Source organism: Bos indicus x Bos taurus, chromosome 17, assembly GCF_003369695.1.
Source record: "Bos indicus x Bos taurus breed Angus x Brahman F1 hybrid chromosome 17, Bos_hybrid_MaternalHap_v2.0, whole genome shotgun sequence".
Classification (NCBI taxonomy): domain Eukaryota; kingdom Metazoa; phylum Chordata; class Mammalia; order Artiodactyla; family Bovidae; genus Bos; species Bos indicus x Bos taurus.
This window is the reverse complement of record NC_040092.1, coordinates 54,287,938-54,310,520: the sequence shown is the minus strand read 5'-3', so window position 1 is coordinate 54,310,520 and position 22,583 is coordinate 54,287,938. Positions and strand designations below refer to the sequence as shown.

The 22,583-nt window shown below is 36.3% G+C and overlaps 1 protein-coding gene across 3 annotated transcripts in view; it reads right to left on the bottom strand.

Moving 5' to 3' along the window:
- NAA15 (N(alpha)-acetyltransferase 15, NatA auxiliary subunit) overlaps window positions 1-22,583 on the bottom strand; it is a 73,402-nt gene that overhangs the window by 31,355 nt on the left and 19,464 nt on the right. For all 3 annotated transcript variants that reach the window (XM_027567382.1, XM_027567383.1, XM_027567384.1), the window contains exons 2-7: window positions 13,259-13,343; window positions 11,070-11,174; window positions 7,478-7,635; window positions 5,949-6,083; window positions 4,577-4,730; window positions 1,119-1,238 (exon numbers count right to left, since the gene is read on the bottom strand). In XM_027567382.1, coding sequence (XP_027423183.1) covers window positions 1,119-1,238; window positions 4,577-4,730; window positions 5,949-6,083; window positions 7,478-7,635; window positions 11,070-11,174; window positions 13,259-13,343 — 757 coding nt within the window. The remainder of the gene's footprint in view (window positions 1-1,118; window positions 1,239-4,576; window positions 4,731-5,948; window positions 6,084-7,477; window positions 7,636-11,069; window positions 11,175-13,258; window positions 13,344-22,583) is intronic.

Here is a 22,583-nt window from a genome sequence, read left to right as displayed (position 1 = left end):
ACATGATTTTCCTTATCCTGTTCTGCTTTAGGTGGCCTTTCAAATTCTGATTCCTTTACTTAGTTCTAAGAAAGGCTCGGTTATTATGTTTCCATAATGGCTTTTCTAATGTTCTCTTCAGCCTCTTCTCTAACATCTTTCCTTTATTTTGGAACTTTGATTTATTATCTATCCTCTATCTTGATTTTTTCATATTTCTTTTATATTTTCTTTTACTTTCAGGTGAGAACTTTCCTTGTTCAATCAGTCTTCCACTTCACTAATTTTCCTCAGGTATGGCCTCTCATATTTAATCTATAAAAACTTTAAGTCCCATCAGTAAGTAGGTTTTGTCATCTCCCAGATTCCATTAGGTCCTTTCTCATAACTGTCCGTATTTCCCCACCTCTCTTCATCATGCACTCTTCTGTGCTCTCTACTCTGCCTTTCACCCGCACTCTTATTTCCATGCTAGTGTTACTACAGAGAATGGCCACTGTTACAAGGTTTCTCTCACATTTATCAATGTACCAGGAATAGTTCACTATCAGTTGTGTAGGAAATTTTGCTTCAAATTGTATCATCCTGGATAAGACTCTTGCCTTTTTGTAGACAGCATGTTTCTGGGACTTGTCCTCACAAGTGGGTCCCATTCATGCGAGAGAATGGTTGGGGGGAAGAGTCTCTGGACCAAGTTTATTTGCGTTCTTCTTCTCACATAGGAAACAGTGCTTCCCTTTCAGCTTGGCGACATTCACTTGCCCTAGCAGGCCACACTCTGCTATAGCCACAGGTTACCACAGAGTTACGCTTCCTTCTTTCCTTTAGGGAAACAGTTCCATTTCTATAAGTTAGCATTTTCCTTTCATATTTCTGACACTGCTATTCATTTGTGAATTTTTAAAACTTGTTTCCAAAACTCTTTTTACAACTATTTCTATGAATTTGTAGTAGAAGAGAGGTTTCAGAAAACACCTCGCCTGCCATATTAAATGGAAGTTCACAAATGTACTTTTGTATTCAGATTTTGAACCAATTCTTAACCAGTTTTTCTAGTCAGCATTTTCAATGAATTAACACAATGTAAGTTAACAAAAGAAGCAATTAAAGCTTATAAAGTAAATTTTAATCAGTGTTACCTGGCTTAAGTGCCTTTTCCAAGCCTTTGTAATAGGCCCAGTTCTCAGGATTTCTCTCTTGCAATCCTCTGTAAACATCAGCTGCATCTTCCAAACGACATAATTGCAACAGAAGTTCCCCTGATTTAAAAAAAAAATTGAGTTAACTAAGTATGTTTAACTTTTCCTTAGACTTTCTCTTAAAACCTCTTCAATATTGGGAAGTGGGTTCTCAACTCCCTTCAATAAGACTATTTACAATGTTACAGTATTGTCTCTCCTTTTTTAAAAAGTTCATACGTAGAAATGTTATCCTCTTCACATCCTCAATTTATTCAGGTATATGTCTAATTCCAGGCTACTTTCTCAAATTGACTGAACACAGTCACTAAGCCATCATCTACTCAGTTACTCCTGACAACATACAGACAATTTGAAAATCTAAATTAATGGCCAGTCCATTACCCTAACCTTGTGATGTTTTAACCAGCTACGAAAAGATTCTGCTCTAGCAGCCCAAATCATGGCCACATTGTCTCTCTTCCAACTAATGAGTATACTCTCTTTTTCATCTACCAAATACGTATCCTGCTTTAAGCTTAACCATCTTGACTTTCTTCCTGTCTCACCAATCCTACCCTTCAATCTTAGAGAAAAACTGTTCCTGTTTCTTCAGGCCTTTCAGCAACATTTAAAAAGACACTGCTTGTCTTCCCTGGGCTGTATGACCAATCTCATCCGTGAATGACATTAGCAGCCGCAAATATGGTAACTAATCTCAAAACCTAGGCTCCCTGGTTTACCAGTTTTAAGGTCTGTATGATCCCAACTATTCGCTTGCTGCACACCTTCTCATAAAAGAAGCTGCCAGATGAAGGCACTGGGGCACTGGTTTCACTAGAAGCATATTAGCTCCAAACTCACCTAAGCCTCAAACACTGCTCAAGAATCCTTTTCCCTACTTTAATGAGCTCCCATTCACCAAAGGTATTATTTTCAAGCCAAGAATGCATTCTTGCACCCCTTTTTATTATCAGGTAATAAAAATGAACACTTATTGAGTGTGAAAATGACTTTTCAAATGTTTCACATGCATTAACTAATTCAATTCTCAAAGCTCCATGAGATAGGCTACTATTATCTGTGTCATTTTAAAACAAAGAAAATCAGTAAATGCTCCAAGGGTCTCTCAGACAAAGTCAATTGTTAAAGAGTCAGGATTTGAACCCAAGCAATTTGGCTAAAGTAACCCATATTCTTAATGTCTCTATCCTGAGTGGTTCTTACCAGGTGCATTTTTGTCATCCAGGAGACATTTAGCAATACCAGAGGCATTTTCAGTGTCACAACAGGGAAGCGGGTGCTACGGTATCTGATATAAGCTACCGATACTGCTAAATATTATGCAACATACAGGAGACTTCAATCTCCAACATCTCAGTCCCAAAATGTCAACAACACCAAAGTTAACAGTCTGCTCTACACTGACGAAAAGACTGCTTTACTAAAAACATAAATAATATCCTGTAACCTTTCTCCCATATGCCACACCCATCCATATTTCCTTCTCATAATCTTTACCCACCTTCTCCTTGTAGAAGGAACTGATTGCATAACAATTAACAATGAAATTTTCTGCCTAACTATGCCAACCACTCACTCCAGGAAATTCCTAAATTATCCTGACCACCTATCACTAACATCAATGCCTTTGTTACTGGAATGCCCAATGATTGATGATTCTACTTTTAGTTGTTCCCTTCTATTCTCTTTATATTCCCTGTCCCCACCACCTGATTCACCATAGATATTCAAAACATATTTTGTGGAATGAACTGATAGCTGTTTCCTATTTCACTGGGAAAATGAAAGCAAGATAAACTTCCAAATTATCCACCACACTGACACACCTACTTGCCCATACACTCCATCATCTCTAATTACTGTGGATGAACTATTCATGTTGTTCTCTAAGGCTAATCCTTCAATTTATCCACTAGATCACATCCCCTCTACTGTATCAAATATTCCATCTCATTATCCGGTGAGCACAATAAATACAATCTGCAAAAATCTTTTGATTCTGCAACCCTTCCACCCATCACTACCCTGGATGTGCTTCCTATACAGCAAAACTACTTGGTTGAGTCATTTATGCAAGCTATCCCTCAACTCCTCTACTAAAATCTCATTGAAATCTACTTGACCTGTTTGGGGTTTTACTACCCTCCTTCCAAATGTTCAGAAAGTCCTTTTGGTAAGGTCATCAGTAACTTCCAAATTGCTAAAATCCATAGGTCAATTCTGAGTCCTCAGCTTGATCTGTCATTCTTCCTCACTAATAAAAGTTATCAAAAGAGTAAAATAAAACAATGTACTTAAGAGTATTTGGAACAATGTCATGTATTTCCACAAAGAAACTGAAGCCCAATCTTGCCCCTCATCATATAGCTGGCTGGTAGACAATGAAGGAACTGAAACTGGTTTTTTAATCTCATCATCTTTCCAATTAGTCAGAAATCTACTCCTTTATAACTAATAGACTGCTCAGGAATGATCAAATCATGTGAAAGTGGCTGTCTTGGATCTAGAGTTCACAAATGAGTTCCAGGCGCCTTGGACTTCCATTTTTTTTCTTGCCAGTAGCATTATTCTCTGCTGAAAAGTTCATCACAGAAGAATAATGGCTAAGTCCACTCTGCACACAGACACCACACTTCTCCAGTGTTCAACTTCAAAGGCAGTGAGAAATTTGAAACCAACAAACTTCAGCTGCCTGGTCTAACAAAGGCAAAGCAGCATTTCAGAAGGCAAGTCTTAGAAAGTACTCAATTACTTGTTCTTCTTCTTTTGTTTTCCATAATCAGTTCCTGAACTTTTACAACTACAAAGACTCCTTTTTCACAGCCCTCTAATAAATGGTAACACTGGAGATCTTTATTTAAGGATCTACCCATCCTCCTATCATAATCCACACATACAAACCTGAGTTTCTAGTTCATGTTTTCTGTATTCAGAAAGATATTCAGGTAAACCATACAGAAGCCATAAGTATACTGCATACCCATAAGCACTTCAGTGAAGTCTGATTTATCAATATATATTACTGACAATAAAGAAGTCTGTTGTACACATTCAGTTTTGCTAATAAGCAGTTTCTTAGAAACTTAATCTTATCTTTCAAAATTGAGCAAACTGCCTCCTATATTTTAATCAAACTGTAATATTTTCAGATCAGACACTTAAATAAACAATACTGCACTGAGTTACTTCATTCAACAATTTATTGTTCACCATTATTTTTTCCTATAACAACATCTACTGTTTAAATGTTTTTCCTACATTACAAATTATCTGAAGTGCATGAATAAGAAATAGATTTTGTCATCAAAGAGCTATATTATATGCAATGATTTTTCAGGCTTGTTTTTTGTCATAGTTAAATATCAGAATAAATTGCACTCTTAAAAAAAAAATACCTTTGGTTTCTTCTACAGCAAGTTTATCACAAATCTGCTTTTCATAGGTACAAAGATGTTCCAGAGCTTCTCTATAGAGACCTGCTTCACGAAGAACTTGATTCTGATATAAAAGGAGTTCACTATATTCATAATCCACTTTATCAGGGGATGTCTACATATGGATACAAGGAATACTAACAGTGAGAATTTTATTTTCATATTACAAAACTTTTCACACTTAAATACATACAAGCAGTCAAAGGATAATATACGGTTGATAAAACTCATTTTTAAAAATTCCTAAATATCTCTCTAGGAAGCAACTAAAACTGACAATATTAACTTAAAACCCACTGAATAAAATAAGAATCCATAAGTCCTTACATATAATAAATAAATAGGGGAGAAAGGAAAGCTTACTAAAAGTAGAATGTCAAATAAATCTAGAAGGAATAAGAAAAATCACCATTTTGCCACTATCATAGGAATGGCTTATCCAAGGACGAATCATAATCAAGGAATTTCGCTAAAACTAGTGGTGAAAGTCTGATGAGGAAGAGACTACTCATAAAGCCTCACATTATTTATTAAATACAAAAAATAACTGGTTTATAGTGAAGAAACCTGACAGTCACCACCTTAACCAAGAAACCAAACGGATCAGACACCACATGGCTTTTAATGTGGTGAGCGGAGAAGGGCTCAACATCACTTCTGCAGTCTTCTGCCAAAAATACATAACAGTGTCAATACTGAGGAAACATCAAAGAAGTCCAAACTGATGAATATCCTACAAAAGCACTTCCATGACTCTTCAAAACACCAATGTCATGAAATAAAAGAAAGCCTTCAAAACTTCCAGATTAAAAGGGACTATAGGAAAATGATAATTAAATGTGAGGTATGATTCTAAATTGAATCATGGAAATGAAAAAAAAAAGAAAAAATCCTAGAAAGGATATAAATAGGCCAGTTAGTAAATATTGAATATCGGTTGTGGATTAGATAGTAACAGTCTATCAATGTTAAATTTCCTAATTTTTTGATAATTTATACAATACTATCTATAAGAGTTAACAACTATAGAGATTCTTAGGAAATACCACACAAAAGCATTTTAGGAGTAAAAGAGCATGGTGTCTACAATTACTCTTGAATGTTTTAGGAAAAAATAGCTAAGTACATACAGAGACTATAAACTAAATGTATCAAATATTAACAATTACTTAATGTGAGTGAACTTCTATTATGTTCTTTGTTCTATTCTTGCAACTGTTCTATAAGTTTGAAACTATTTCAAATAAAAAGTCAGTAAATCTGTATACACTTCTCTGTTTTAGTTATACTAAGAATCAGACCTAGTTTACTAGGTCTAACTTCTGGTTGTTACCTGCTGTGTTTTCCTAAATTCTTCTAAAATCTTTGCTGCCATTTCATAGTCTTCTAATAAATGGTAAGCAATAGCATAACCAATCCATGATGCTCTCTGTGCAGGTCGAAGTTGAAGTAACTGATACCTCGTTTCCTTTAAGGGAAAAAAGAACACTTTTTCTTAGGTTTACAAAAAAAGTAAATGCTCCTTGAAGATCATATTAACTCACAACAGTAACACAATGATGGAAATGATAATAAAAAATAGTTTTAAACATCCATATTGTGTAGCTTTATGGAAGCATAAAAGTATTTAATAAGCACAGTGAAGCTTCCAAGATAATCTTAGAAATAATTTTTCTAAAAGTTAAGACATGGTACCCTTTATTACTTACTCATCTACTTACTCTGAGAAGAAAGAATGGAAAAGATAGTCCAAAGGTAAAAAGTTTTTTATAAATGCAGTGCCCAACTACTGAGTTAAGATCTTCAGAAAGCAACTCAGTAGGCACTTCATGGAAGAAAAAAAAAGAGGAACTAAATAAATCTGATTTAATAGACTGATTTTTTTTTTTTTTTTTTGGCTGGGCCATGCGGCAGGCAGAGATCTTAGTTCCCATGCCAAGGATTGAACCCATGACCTCTACAGTGGAAGTGTGGTTTCATAACCACTGGACCACCAGGGAAGTCCCTTAATAGACTGATTTTTAAGGGTTACAATATAGCTATAGTGGTGATCATTTTGCAATGTATAAAAATATCAAAACACTATGTTGTGCACCAAGAACTAATATGGCAGTTAAGGGCAGTTAAACTTCAAAAAAAAAAGCCAAATAACCAACTAACGAAACTCACAGAAGAAGAAATCAGATTTGTGGTTACCAGAGGTGGGAAGGGGGCAGGATGGTGTACTGCATGAAGGTGATAAAAAGGTACACACATCCAATTCCAAGACAAAATTAAGTTCTAGGGATGCAATGTACAAAATGATTAGTATAATTAACATTTCTGTAGGCTATATGTAAAAACTGTTATGAAAGTAAACCTTAGGAGTTCTCATCATCAGGAAAAAATATAATTTTTTTTCTTTTTGTATTATTTTATATCTATATAACATGATGCATGTTCACTAAACTTGTGGTAACATTTCATGATGTAAATCAAATCATTATGATGTACACCTAAAATGTATGCAATACTGTACATTAATTGTATTTGAGTAAACCTGGAAGGAAAAAAATCTCCCCTCACCAATGTAGCTACAAAAACAGAATGTTAGTCTCTATGGAGGTAAAAAGAAGAAATGTGTGTGTGTGTGTTAATTTTTTACTAAATTAACTCAATCTTGTACAGTAATCCAACTGTGCTTCACAGTAAAGTAACTTTTAAATCTGCTTACTCCAGTTACAAACACAACCACTACTGGAGGAAGGAGGCAAATTCAATTAATTTTTTTTAATGGAAAATTTTTTATCAAAAAGTACTCAAAAAAGTTTTAAATACGTTAACAATATTTCCTCATTAGAATAAAAAAAATTCTCTACTTACCCTGTAACCCTCAAGATCTCGCATTTGAATTTGTAATAAAGAAAGGTCCCTTAAGATTTGAAGATTGTCTTTATCCCATTTTAGCGCATTTCTGTAACACTTAATGGCTTCATCATATTTCTTGTCTGACCTCTGGAGAAGGCCATAAACATGCCAACCTAAAGGATTTAGTTAAGGATACAACCTACAAGTCAAGAAATAATATTCCAATAATGTTCTCCAGGAAACTCAGAAAGTTTCAGCTGTTTATAAAATTACAAGCTTAAAAAAGAGATGGAGAAGGCGATGGCACCCCATTTCTGTACTCTTGCCTGGAAAATCCCATGGATGGAGGAGCCTGGTAGGCTGCAGTCCATGGGGTCGCGAAGAGTCGGACACGACTGAGCGACTTCCCTTTCACTTTTCCCTTTCATGCATTGGAGAAGGAAATGCCAACCCACTCCAGTGTTCTTGCCTGGAGAATCCCAGGGAGGGGGGAGCCTGGTAGGCTGCCGTCTATGGGGTCGCACAGAGTCGGACACAACTGAAGTGACTTAGCAGTAGCAAAAAAGAGAAAGAATATAAAATAGTAGTAGCTTGATAACAATGGAAAACAATACAGCTTCTCAAGACAAAGAAAACAGGTCTAGCCTGCCTTATTTTAAATAAGTTAATTTAATCTTACTATGTTTCCTTAATTATAAAATGTAAATAAAGAGAAAGTCCATACAGCAAAGCATAGCAGTATGGTGACAAAATAGAATAACATGTATAAAGTGTTCAGTGGCTGACCCAAATAAATGGCTCAATAGATATTAAGAATTATCTATTTTTGAAAGAGAACAGGTATCCACAACATAGCATGACATACATCAAAACTTCCTAAGTCTAGTAAGAAATACAGGTAAGTAAAATTACAGTAGGTCATACAACTGTACTACAAAGGGGAAAAGTATGTACAGAATCCCACTCTCCTAATACAGGTCTTTTTTCACTTTAGATTTTGATTATTGCAAATCACCCAACCTCCTGCAGTTTCTCTGCTTTCACTCTCACTTGCCAGAGTAATCTTTCTAAAATAAACACAATCAAAAGAAAAAAGTCTATTTCCCTTTCCAGAAAGTTAATATTTCTCTCAGATCAGGTTCAAACTTTCCAATCTGACAACTTTTATAACAAGAACCCTTAATGGAGTCAGGACATGCAGAATGTCTAGGGTGACATGTATAACTAAAAAAATATATATAATGTTATAAATTTTATTTGAAAAATGATCTTTGGTTTTATAATGCAAATCTTCTCAGTTGGAACGTGGCTTTAAAAGCCTGAGATATACTACCCTTCAAAATCTGGCCCTCATAACCTATTTTCTCATTCAGCCCACCCCCATTTTAATAATACCCTATTGTTTGAGGACTTGTTCAACTCTCTTGAGCATTGAAATGCCTTTTAACTGCCTCTAATCTTCACCGGTGGCTCAGTGGTAAAGAATCTGCCTGCCAAGGCAGGAGATACGGGAGATGTGGAAAGATGCCCAAGAGGAAGAAATGGCAATCCATTCCAGCATTCTCGCCTGGCAAATCCCATAGACACCGAAGCCTGGTAGGCTACAGGCCACAGGGTCGCAAAGAGTTGGACATGACTGAACACACAAGCACACATAAATCATCACCTTCTAAAAATCTATCCTCAAAATGTTTAACACTGCTAAAAATTTAAAGAAATTTATGTTCATCAAGAGGAACAGAATTATATAAAGCATGGTAAGTCAACAGAGAACACTACACCAATATTAAAAATGATGGGAAAATAGCTACAACAGCCTTATTAACTAACCCTTTGCTTACCTTTATAGTTTCTGGTTACTCCTAACTCACTTCTGCCTTACTGGATTAGTGATAATTTTTGAACAAGCTTTAACATTTTATGTAATACTTAGAAGTGTTAAGCTTCTATCAAATATCTTCCTGCACTAGGCTCCTAAGATCCTTGAGAGCAAAATCCATTTCTTTTCTTACTTTATATTATTCCAGTGGTTCAGTTCAGTTCAGTTCAGTCGCTTAAGTCATGTCTGACTCTTTCCCATGAATTGTAGCACGCCAGGCCTCCCTGTCCATTACCATCTCCCGGAATTCACTCAAACTCACATCCATTGAGTCGGTGATGGCATCCAGCCATCTCATCCTCTGTCATCCCCTTCTCCTCCTGCCCCCCATCCCTCCCAGCATCAGAGTCTTTTCCAATGAATCAACTCTTCGCATGAGGTGGCCAAAGTACTGGAGTTTCAGCTTTAGCATCATTCCTTCCAAAGAACACCCAGGACTGATCCCCTTTAGAATGGACTGGTTGGATCTCCTTGCAGTCCAAGGGACTTTCAAGAGTCTTCTCCAACACCACACTTCAAAAGCATCGATTCTTCGGCGCTCACCTTTCTTCACAGTCCAACTCTCACATCCATACATGACCACAGGAAAAACCATAGCCTTGACTAGATAGACCTCTGTTGGCAAAGTAATGTCTCTGCTTTTTAATACGTTGTCTAGGTTGGTCATAACTTCCCCTCCAAGAAGTAAGTGTCTTTTAATTTCATGGCTGCAGTCACCATCTGCAGTGATTTTCGAGTTCAAAAAAATAAAGTCTGACACTCTTTCCACTGTTTCCCCATCTATTTCCCATGAGGTGATGGGACCAGATGCCATGATCTTAGTTTTCTGAATGTTGAGCTTTAAGCCAACTTTTTCACTCTCCTCTTTCACTTTCATCAAGAGGCTTTTTAGTTCCTCTTCACTTTCTGCCATAAGGGTGGTGTCATCTGCATATCTGAGGTTATTGCTATTTCTCCCGGCAATCTTGATTCCCGCTTGTGCTTCTTCCAGCCCAGCATTTCTCATCATGTACTCTGCATATAAGTTAACACTTAAAAATTTGTTGTTTCAGCACTTAAAACTGTTAGCCAACAAAACAGGTAAAGAAATATTTGTTTAAAACTATTTAAAAAATAGCAACCCACAATTTTGTCTCTATCTTCCCTTAGACATTTGTACTTGTTCTGACTCTCACACTTCCCTTAATGAAATGAAATTTATCTCATACAGTACTTAGCATTATCAGGGACTATATTAAGCATCATTAAATCTTTACAAGACCACAGTGAAGTGGGTATGATTATTCTCATCTTACACTTGAGGTCTATGCTCTAAGATCACAGTTAAAAAGAAGCTGAGCTGAGATTCAAGCCTAAGTGAAGCATACTCCAAACCCTGGGCTTAATCAGTACACTATACTTGACTTCTAACATGCCTTATCATATATCCTTCTCTAAATTCATGCTATGATGAAACTGGCAGGGTGCCTCTTCTTTAAGTGTGGGAAGAGCTTTCACAGATATTAAAATAGGCAAGTCCCATTTATCTGTAAATAGTTATAATGTTAGGCCATGGTAGGTATACAAAAATGTTTCCTGAATGAAGGCAACTGATGGTACTCAACTGAAGAAAGAATCATCTCTTCTTGAGTTACACAGTACGAGAGATCTAAAACTTCTGACTCTCAAATTGCTGCCTAAACTCAAGCCATCCCAATTCAACCCTTAAATATATCTCAAAAAGGATACACACATGACTCTTCAAGTCATTTCTCAAACCTCTACGAACCAATTCATAAGCTTCTTCCTTTTTCCCCAAACAGTTCAATGTTAATCCTTTCATAGCCAGAGTTTCTATTTAAAAAAAAAAAGAAAGGAACTTAAAGATAACCAACAACAACAAAAAAGGTACTATAATCTCAAAAACAAATGTTACATTATCTTAAGTATTTAAAACTTCAAGGAGATTATTGGGAAAATGTCCAGGCTTTTACAGAATTAAAAAATTTTTTTAATTGACAAATGAAGTAACTACACATTTCTATAATATAGGCCTCCCTAGAACTGTTTTTTAGATAAAAAGATACAAAAATGCATGAATATCTGGTAATGTACATGGTAACAAGACAAAATTATTTTCCATGGGATGATCTAATTAAACCAATCCTTTATCTCTGTGAACCCAAGTTACACAGAAATTAAATTCACTGTTCAATGATTAAAATATATGCATCAATTATCTACATTTCTGATTTTTACAATTTTAAAATGATTCTTTGTGATTATATTAAAAATACAAACTAAAGATGTCAGACATCCACCATTCACAATCCAAAGAGCTGAGGAAAATACTAATTTTCAGAAAGAGAAAAAGCAATACTACTTTTACAATGTATATTCTATGAAACACAAATGAGTATAAAATATTCATTACAGTTACTCTGCCTAACTTTTAGGACTACAAATTAAAATTTATAGAAAAATTAGTTAGGTATAAAAGATAAGGATTAAAGATAGAAAGGAAGAATCAATATTTATAGTAAAATACAGATAAAGAAATGGAAGCAAAAAAAAGAAAAAAGTATGTACTAATCATCATAAATCTGTATAAATTCAAGGAAAAAAGAAGCAAACAAACAAAATATATTTGGCAATTAGCCAAATTAGCAAGGTACCGTAGAAAGTAACACTTTGTTGTTAAACAGATAAAAATCTATTCTTGTAAGAAACTCCTTCAAGTGTTTTCATGAAAATGTAGCTTGTCTGTAAGTTTAGAATAAATCATAACTTATTGCTGTTAAACACTATTGCAATTAAATTATGACACTTCATATGCAACCTGATTTCAGATGTGTTCCAATATGAGGGGAAAGTACACTTTAGAAACAATGAAAGCTGGTTCTATGCTGTACTCAAGCTCTATGGTGTCTATACCACTAAGTTACATTACTGTTACACATACTTTCGGAAAGAATATAAAACAACCTAATATACAACTGGCTAGCATATATATATACACCATGCAGCATGGCACACAGGATCTCAGTTCCCTGATAAGGGACTGAACCTGTGCCCCCTGCAATGAAAGCACGGAGTCAACCACTGGATGTTCAAGGAAGTCCCAAGCAAAACTATTTTTTAAGAAGGAAATGGAGAAAGAAAATTTTACACACTTAATACCCACGGCTTTCTGTCTTTAAACAATGTTATTATAATGAAAGTATGCAAGAGTAAAGAAAGCTAATAGAGAACTATTACTCTCTCTCTTCAATACTAAGAGATCACTATCAAATTAACAAAGAACCATGTTTCCTAACTAACGAATGAGACCTGTGAGAGTTCACTGCTCCTTTGTCTCTTCCGAAGTTGAGCTACAAGCTCTGCCTTTACCCTACAAACGTCTCACTGTCCAGTCTTCTACCCTCACACAGGCCAAAGCTACATAACTTTCACAATATGTATAAATTATGTCTTAAACATGACTGTCTTGAAAAGCTAAGATACAATGCTCTAAATAAGAAGATGCTGGTTCATGAGCAAAGGCCCAAATGGACACTTTCTGAATAAGTTTATTGTAAGGAATAAAATTTCTTCTGCTCAACCAAAGTTGTCAAGCAAAATTTTCTTGTAACCATTTTAAATAAACTTACTTATTAAACTTAAATTAGTATATTTGTTTTACTAGGTTCTTTTGCCCTTCCTATGATGCTAATATTTAAAGCAGAAATAAATCAGAACTCAAGAAGATCATGTTATCCTTTTCTCAACAATAAACTCAATACTAAGTATCTTCCCACAGACATAAGGATAAGGTCCATTCTCTCTGGAAAATAGTCTTGGCATCTGGGAGTAACAGAGCCCAAATAAGTGAAATCAGATAAGTAAGCAGAACCTTCCCTACTTATGCTTACATGCCAGTCTACTACATTTACACTTACCTCCATGCTCAGCAAATTTGGGATTAGAGAGGATTTGTTTACAGAATTTCAATCCATTTCTGTACTGTTTATGTTCATAACACCTCTGTCAAAAGAAAAAAGAAAAAATTTAAGTTTAGTAAAAAATGTAAACTTTAAATTTGGTGCTGCACTTTTGATTCTGTTAAACACAACAAAATGATCTCATGTTACTGCCATATTCTAAATTCCACAAAAATGCCAATTACGCACACACACGGAACTCCCTGGTGGCCTAGTAATTTGGATTTGGCACTTTCACTGCAGTAGCCTGGGTTTAATCCCTGGTTGGGGAACTGAGATCCTACAAGTCACATTCCACATTCAAAATTGAAAAGAAAAAAAAAAACAGTCATACTGAGCAACCAAATTTTTTTTTTTCATATAGACAGTTCAAATACAGAAAGTAAAAGGCAGACAAAGGGACAAAACACACATTAGAAAAAATAAGACAAGCATTAGCGGACTTCAAAAGGTCCAACAAGTGTTAATATAATGTGAAAATTGGGGTGGAGGGTGTAGAAATTATACTTTAAAATAACATTTTCTTTTTAACTGAAGGAAAGAAGTCTCTGAAGCCACAAGAGACAAACAAGTGCATGCAAATTAAAGAAGGGGGGAAAAGAAACACACGTCATAATGAAAATTCTAAGCCAAGAAATAAAGGTCCTTAAAAACTTCCAGAGAGAAAAAAAACAAGTCACATAAAAAGGATATGTAATCAGAACAGCACTGAAGGTTTACTCTAAAGTAAAAACGGTATACTGCTGAAAGTTATAAAATATCTACACAGAGTCTTCAAAATTCAGAATTCCTTACCCAGCTAAATTGTCAATCAAGTATGTAAGTACAAGGACATTTTAAGGCTTCTTAGAAAGTTAAAATTTTATCTTTGCACTCTTCCTTAGGAAGTTATTGAAAGAAATCAAAACAAACAAAAAAGACAACGTGGAACTTAGTAAATAAGTAATCTAATGTAGAAAAAAGAACAACCACTCCAAAATGAAACAGGATTCCAGAGGCCACCATGGAATAGGTTTCTAGCAAAGTCAAAAATGGAACCTGTGTACTTCATAATATGGAAAATATTATTTATAAGCACATGACAGAATACAGGCACATTTGGGGAAAATGACCAATGAGTCTACAGAAAACCAAGTGAATAAGTAAGACAGATTTTAACTCCAGGGAAAATAAAGGCTTGTATAAGAAATTATGGTCTCAGTGTAATATTTGGCTTAATAATAAATAATATACATATAATTATAGAAATGTAAATATTTAGTTCTGATTTATCAAAATACTGTGATATAAGCACAATGACAGAATGAGGAAAAGACAAGTGAGCAAATGTGGTAATGAAGTTCCAAGTTCTCTTTTTCTATAAATGTATCAACATGTGCTTTCATAACAATAATTTTTAAAGCACTGTATTCATTACAGAAAACCTCTGCACCTTAAAGATATGATAATTTATGTCAGAATTTACTGTCCTAAGTTTAAACAAATTTTAGTCTTAATTTTTGAAACAATAACACTCAAAATCTGGCTGAGATAGTTAATGCAAATGATAATAAAATCATAGGAGAAAAATGTGTAGAAACAAAAATGTAAAATTTTACATTCAGCACCAAGAAATCAACTCGTTAAAGCTCAATGCAAAAGCCAACCATAGAGCTGTTCTACAATCAACTATGTACTCACCATCTCTATTTTATTGTTCACATCTCAAACCTAATATACAGTCCAAAACACAACTGATTTTCCCTCCCAAGAATCTATTCTTCATCGTCTTTACCATCTCAAGAGATGCATTTCCTTCAACTCAACCTCATTCAGATGACAAAACAAGAAACCTAATTATCCTCTGTGCTTTCATCCCTGAGACTTCCATCCTCTAATAGATTCATCAGTCCTAGTTTCTCTGCAATAGCTTCCTAACTCTCTGCTTCTCCCACAATCAACAGGCAAGGTGATCTGAGGGATACAAGGGAGGGGAGAGCAGAAACAGTAACTTAACCATACACAGCCAAAGAAACATAAGACTAAGCAACTAAATTTAGTGTTCCTATTCACTCAGCAGAAAGGCTAAAGCAACCTTTTTCTTATAATAAAAGTAAAAGTCATTACAGGACGCTAATTAAAAGCAACACTCATGACTTCTCACTGTTTTCCAGGAACTACATCAAGGGCTTCCCTGGTAGCTCAGTGGGAAAGAATCCTCCTGTCAATGCAGGAGACAAGGGTTCCATTCCTGGGTTGGGAGGGTCCCCTGAAGAAGAAAAGGGCAACCTACTCCAGTATTCTTGCCAGTGAAATCCCAAGGTCAGAGGAGGCTCGTGGGCCAACAGCCCATGGGGTCACAAAAGAGTCGGAAAAGACATACAGACTAAACAACAACAAGAACATACAGACAAAGAACAATTTAAGTACATTGTTCTTAAAACATTTAATTAGCTTTCTACAATTTTATTTCTGTAAAGTGCAGTAAGGAAGTTCCACTTTTGGCCACAGTGAAGTGAGGAGAAATGTGTCCTTTTATCTTAAACAACAAAATGAGACAAAATGCATAAAATAACTGTTGTCAGACACTGGACAAGAGGCAGCACGGGCTGTGAACCATGGAGGCGGGGGAGGGACACGATACACTGGGTAATGTCACTGCTCTACAGATCACAGCACAGGAAGAAGGGTCTGAAACAGCACACGACAGTCCACAGAGATGAAGAGACAAAGAGACTGAAGTTCAGAGAGGCTGAGCTATTCTGTAGGACAGAGTACTGAAAATGATGGAACTATTAAGAAAAAAAGACATCCCAAAATCTGCATGGGATCCTTCATGCATCTCCTGCCAGAAATTAAAAACCAAGTCAGGGGCAAAATACCTACAGAAGTGCTGGAGGGCTTATCAGTTGAGGCCCTCTCTGAGTCAGTCCCGGTTGAGAGCTCTCTGCACCACATACAGAAATTTTATTAACATTTTAAGTATTATTAAAGCCCAGAGCTGTCATCTTCTAACAGATCTTCCAATCAACAAATTCAACTTTTATCTCACCTTTTGCTTCTTTGCTTATTCAGTGAGTGCATGAGTGCGTGCGTACCTGCGTGCTAAGTCAATTTGGTCGTGTCGAATTCTGTGTGACCCTATGGACTATTGGAGAAGGCAATGGCACCCCACTCCAGTACTCTTGCCTGGAAAATCCCATGGATGGAGGAGCCTGGTAGGCTCCAGTCCATGAGGTCAATAAGAGTCGGACACGACTGAGTGACTTCACTTTCACTTTTCACTTTCCTGCATTGGAGAAGGAAATGGCAACCCACTCCAGTGTTCTTGCCTGGAGAATCCCAGGGACGGGGGAGCCTGGTGGGCTGCCGTCTATGGGGTCGCACAGAGTCCGACACGACTGAAGCGACTTAGCAGCAGCAGCAGCAGCTATGGACTATAGCCTGCCAGGCTCCTCTGTCCATGGGATTTCCCAGAACACTGGAGTGGGCAGCCATCCTGGAAGATCCAGGAGATCTTCCCGACCCAGGAACTGAACCTGTGTCTCCTGCACTGCAGGCCAACTGAGCCACCAGGGAAGCCAAATAGGCAATAAAAATGCCAAAAATAAGGTGACAAAAATGAACACACATAAAACAATTAACCAACTAGAAAATTCCCCCAAATAACTGAGTCTGCCAAATGAAAATTAAAAACCATTCTATTTGAATATGAGATGCTATAGTACTTAGCTTTTTACTTTATCACACTTCAGAACAGTAATTATGTTTCAGTTCCTAATGATTATGTTCCCAATTAATGAAATTTGGTAGTCTTCCATATTGAAATTATACTCAATGCCACTAACCCAATTAGCTCTGTCAATGTGACCTGTAAAAATAATTAAAGATGGCATAACCTTCAGTGTGCATTTAAGGAAACAGACTTCAATCTATTTTTCTTTCTAAAAAGCACTACTCCTACAACAGGTCACTCATTACAAATGAGAGTAGTAGTCTCACAGTTTACTGGAAAAAATAACAATAGATATTCAACTTACTTTATCCCATAAAAATTCCTAAAAAATTCTGCTTTTGCCCAAGGATAAACTCTAATGGCATACAGGGTTTACAAGAAAAATAGCAAAGAGTGCATCATATTTCATTCAATAACTTCTTTCCTCCAAACATAAGACCAGATATATGCATAATTCAGCTTTAAGTGTCTATCTAATCAAAATCCAATCTTATAAAAGCAGTCTTAAAATATAATAGAAGATATAATCATAAGGTGTCCTTTTCTGAACCATTTAAAAGATGTAAATGAATAAAAAAAATAGCAATTTGCTTGTTTTTGCAACTCCCATGTAACACTATCACTAAAGTTCATTCTACAGAACCATGGAAATAAATTTACCACAATAAGATTCTTTCTTTTTTTTAATTATAAGGTTCTTAATATTGTTTTAACCAAACTTGTACACTTAAATTTTTTAGAGAATTTATTTAGGGAAAAAGAGATGGAAATACTACATAGTATATTGTGAGCAAAGATTTCACATCAATTCATTTAAAACAAGCTTTGTAAAATGACATAGCAGGCAGACGTATTAAGTCTTCACAGTAAAATTATCAAACTAAATAAAAATACATGTCCACAAATCTGTCTCTGAAATTCTTGTATATGGAGAGTTCCTGAAATTTCAGAATTATGAATAAGGGTCTCCCTTAGCATGCAATGAATGCCATATTATTCTATTCTTCACCTGCCTTGTTATTAATTCAAAATTAATCATAATAGTATCAAGATATTAGAACATTATAGACTGTTTTCATTAAGCAACTAAATTTTAAAATATCAACACTGCTACATAAACAGTAAAGCTAAACAGGACATAATTAAAACAGAATGAACTGTTCAAATTCCATGTGCTAAATGTTGACAACATACACTGAGACTACGGCTTCTAAATGTATAGGAATAACTGATACAGTTGATGTTCCTGCCAAGCATGAAACTGGTTAAGTAAATAAATAACTATTTTCAGCCACTGAACAAGGGCCAACACAGGATTGTGGACTTTCAGAAGAGAAACAAGGTAAATCTCAAGAAAATCTTTTTTTTTTTTTTTTGCCCAGAGGCATTTTCCAGACTGTAGAATAGAGAGGAAGAACAAAAGCAAAACATAGTAGTCTTACTGATCTAAGCAGGTATCAGAGTTAGAAACTGTCTGAAAAGATGAAATTTATAGAGCAAGGTATCATCAAAATGAACTGTACAGTTATGAAGTTTTAGAAATCTGCACAAGAGTCTTGGTCAAATATTAAATTGGTCAGGTACACTGCAGATTTCTACTCAAGTTGGCAAAGAAATACTACCAAGTAGTATGAGCTAAACAGCTATTGCTGCTTATATATGGCTGGGAGACATTTGAGTGCCAAACAGTTAGGCCACATTAAATACTCAAAACCTTAGGAATAAGGATAATCTAGACTCATTTTGGAGAAGGCAATGGCACCCCACTCCAGTACTCTTGCCTGGAAGATCCCATGGACGGAGGAGCCTGGTGGGCAGCGGTCCATGGGGTCGCAAAGAGTCGGACACGACTGAGTGACTTCACTTTCACTTTTCACTTTCCTGCATTGAAGAAGGAAATGGCAACCCACTCCAGTGTTCTTGCCTGGAGAATCCCAGGGACGGGGGAGCCTGGTGGGCTGCCGTCTATGGGGTCACACAGAGTCGGACACGAATGAGGTGAATTAGCAGCAGCAGCAGCAGACTCATTTTTATTAAAACTTAAAAATAAGAACAAGCTGATGCACAAGCAAATTAATCACTTCCCAAAACAAAACTTTATTACAAAAGAACAAGATCCAGACACTTAATATCCTAGCGTCCATAATATACATTATGAAAAAAGAGGAATCATTAGAAAAGTGAAGAAACAGGAAATTGTGACCCTGACCTACAGAAAAAAAAAAATCAAACAGAAACAGATTCAGAAATAATGGCAGAAGTAGCAGGCAGACTTTAAACGTTTCTGTTATGTACTCTTAAAGGACTGAAAGGAAAACCATGAACATAATCAGAAAACAAACAGGAAATCTCAATAGAGAAATGGAATTATTAAGGAATGGAGATTGTACAATAAAAAATATAGCATCGAAAATGAAAAGTTAATGATATGGGCTTAAAATATTAAACACTGTAGTGAACCTGAAACTTGTGCAGTGAACAAAACCATGACAGAGAACTTCAGTGGCTGCGTGAACTGGAAAACATGTAACAGAAACAATCCAACACGGACGATGAAATAGTAAAATGAGAGACAGAACACAGAACTCCTACGGATGGCACAATATCAAGTGGTCTACTGGCCTAGCACATACATGTAACGAGTCAGAAAAGAGGACAGAAAACTAAAGTGGGAAAAGTATCAAAAACTGCAAATTTGATAAAAACTCTAAACCCAAAAAACCCACAAATCATCTCAACAAACTCCAAGCAGGATGAACTAAAAAAAAAAAGAAAGAAAGAAAAGAATAAAACAAAACAAAAAGCAAGCAGAAAAAAGGGGCGCATCATAATCCTAATGCTAAAAAATAAGGACAAAAGAGAAAATTATGAAAGCAGTCAGGGAAAAAACCTGTATTCTAAAAGATCTCCAATTATCATCTTAGCTTCTACCTTAAGAAATTAGAAACATAAGAGCAAATTAAACTCAAAGCAAGCAGAAAAAACAAAAGTAAAAAGAACAGAATTAATGAAACAGGAAAAAACAAAAGGCAAATCAGTGAAACCAAATGCTGGTTCTTTGAGAAGATCAATAAAATCGATAAACTTCTAGCCAAACATGGGCATGATCACAAAAGTATGCAGCAGAGCAAAATAAGGAGAACCCCAGCTTTCTAGTCAGAGGGTGAGATAAGGAGCCAAGGAAACAAAATATCAGAAACATCTCAAAGGAGGTGGAACTGGGGAAAGCAATCTCATAAAGATGTTTACGGATTCCAGGGTTCATAAACACGCATGGATCTGATCACAACACACAAGACTTTGAGAACTGAAACAATAGATAGATCATGCAGGCCTCAGACCAGCTACTGGATGGCACATAAGCAGGACAGAGCCAATAGAACCACAAAGATTTTAAAAACTGAACTGATGTAAGAACTACAGTCCATAGAAATAGTTGGGGCTTACAGCCTGAATCTAACCAGATTTGCTAAAACAAAATTAACATTCTCCAAAGGATTTAAAACAAGACCCAAAGTCTGATACTAATATTCAGAACATCCAGGATAAAATCCAAGATTATGTGGCATTTGAAGAAACAGGAAAATCTCAACTTGCATAGGAAAAAAAAAAAAAATCAACCAGACAAATACAGAGACTTCTATTCAATACTTTAAATTAGCTATTATGAAAATGTTGGAAGAAGTTAACTAGTGAACCCTTTGCAACATCTTAGAGGAGATGAGGACAGAACTCACTGTATAGACCCAAAACTAGAAAGGAGATAACTGGAAAGAATCATTGTACAGGAAAAACAGACCAATAAAATGTATCTAATCTGGATAACAGAAAAGAGTTTTAAAAACTGGTGGTGATGACCCAATCAAAAAATGGGCCAAAGAACTAAACAGACATTTCTCCAAAGAAGACATACAGATGGCTAACAAACACATGAAAAGATGCTCAACATCGCTCAGAGAAATGCAAATCAAAAAACCACTATGAGGTACCATTTCACACCAGTTAGAATGGCTGTGATCCAAAAGTCTACAAGCAATAAATGCTGGAGAGGGTGTGGAGAAAAGGGAACCCTCTTACACTGTTGGTGGGAATGCAAACTAGTACAGCCACTATGGAGAACAGTGTGGAGATTCCTTAAAAAACTGGAAATAGAACTGCCTTATGACCCAGCAATCCCACTGCTGGGCATACACACTGAGGAAACCAGAAGGGAAAGAGACACGTGTACCCCAATGTTCATCACAGCACTGTTTATAATAGCCAGGACATGGAAGCAACCTAGATGTCCATCAGCAGATGAATGGGTAAGAAAGCTGTGGTACATATACACAATGGAGTATTACTCAGCCATTAAAAAGAATACATTTGAATCAGTTCTAATGAGGTGGATGAAACTGGAGCCTATTATACAGAGTGAAGTAAGCCAGAAAGAAAAACACCAATACAGTATACTAACGCATATATATGGAATTTAGAAAGATGGTAACAATAACCCTGTATACGAGACAGCAAAAGAGACACTGATGTATAGAACAGTCTTTTGGACTCTGTGAGAGAGGGAGAGGGTGGGATGATTTGGGAGAATGGCATTGAAACATGTATAATATCATATATGAAATGAGTCGCCAGTCCAGGTTCAATGCATGATACTGGATGCTTGGGACTGGTGCACTGGGACAACCCAAAGGGATGGTATGGGGAGGGAGGAGGGAGGGGGGTTCAGGATGGAGAACATGTGTATACCTGTGGCAGATTCATGTTGATGTATGGCAAAACCAATACAATATTGTAAAGTTTAAAAAAAAAAACTGGTGGTGATTTAGCCACTCAGTTGTGTTCAACTCTTGCGACTCCATGGACTATAGCCCACCTGGCTCCTCTGTCCATGGAACGTCCCAGGTAAGAAAACAGGGAGTGGGTTGCCCTGCCTTTCTCCAGGGGATCTTCCCAACTCAGGGATCCAAACCTGCTTCTCCTGGATTGCAGGCGGTCTCCTGCATTGCAAGCAGATTCTTTACCACTGAGCCACCAGGGAAGAGCAGAACCTGCCCAGAAGGGAACCCTCTAGGTGTTCTGGCTCTGTCCATCAGCACCTTAGCTCAGCTGAGGCACTGATACCAATAGATCATGGCATCTGAAAGTCACAACTTTAAGACTTTTTTGTCATAATATGGAAAGTATGTCAAGGCTGAGAAAGGAGTACATCAAGGTTGTATATTTAACTTACACGCAGAGTACATCATACAAAATGCCAGGCTGGATGAAGCTCATGCTGGAATCAAGATTGCTGGGAGAAATATGAATAACCTCAGATATGAAGATGACACCACCCTTATGGCAGAAAGTAAAGAGGAACTAAAGAGCCTCTTGATGAAGGTGAAAGGGGAGAGAGAGTGAAAAAGCTGGCTCAACATTCAAAAAACTACGATCATGGCATCCAGTCCCATCACTTCATGGCAAATAAACAGGAATACAATGGAAACTGACAGACTTTATTTTCTTGGGCTCCAAAATCACTGCAGATGGTGACTGCAGCCATGAAATTAAAAGATGCTTGCTTCCTGGAAG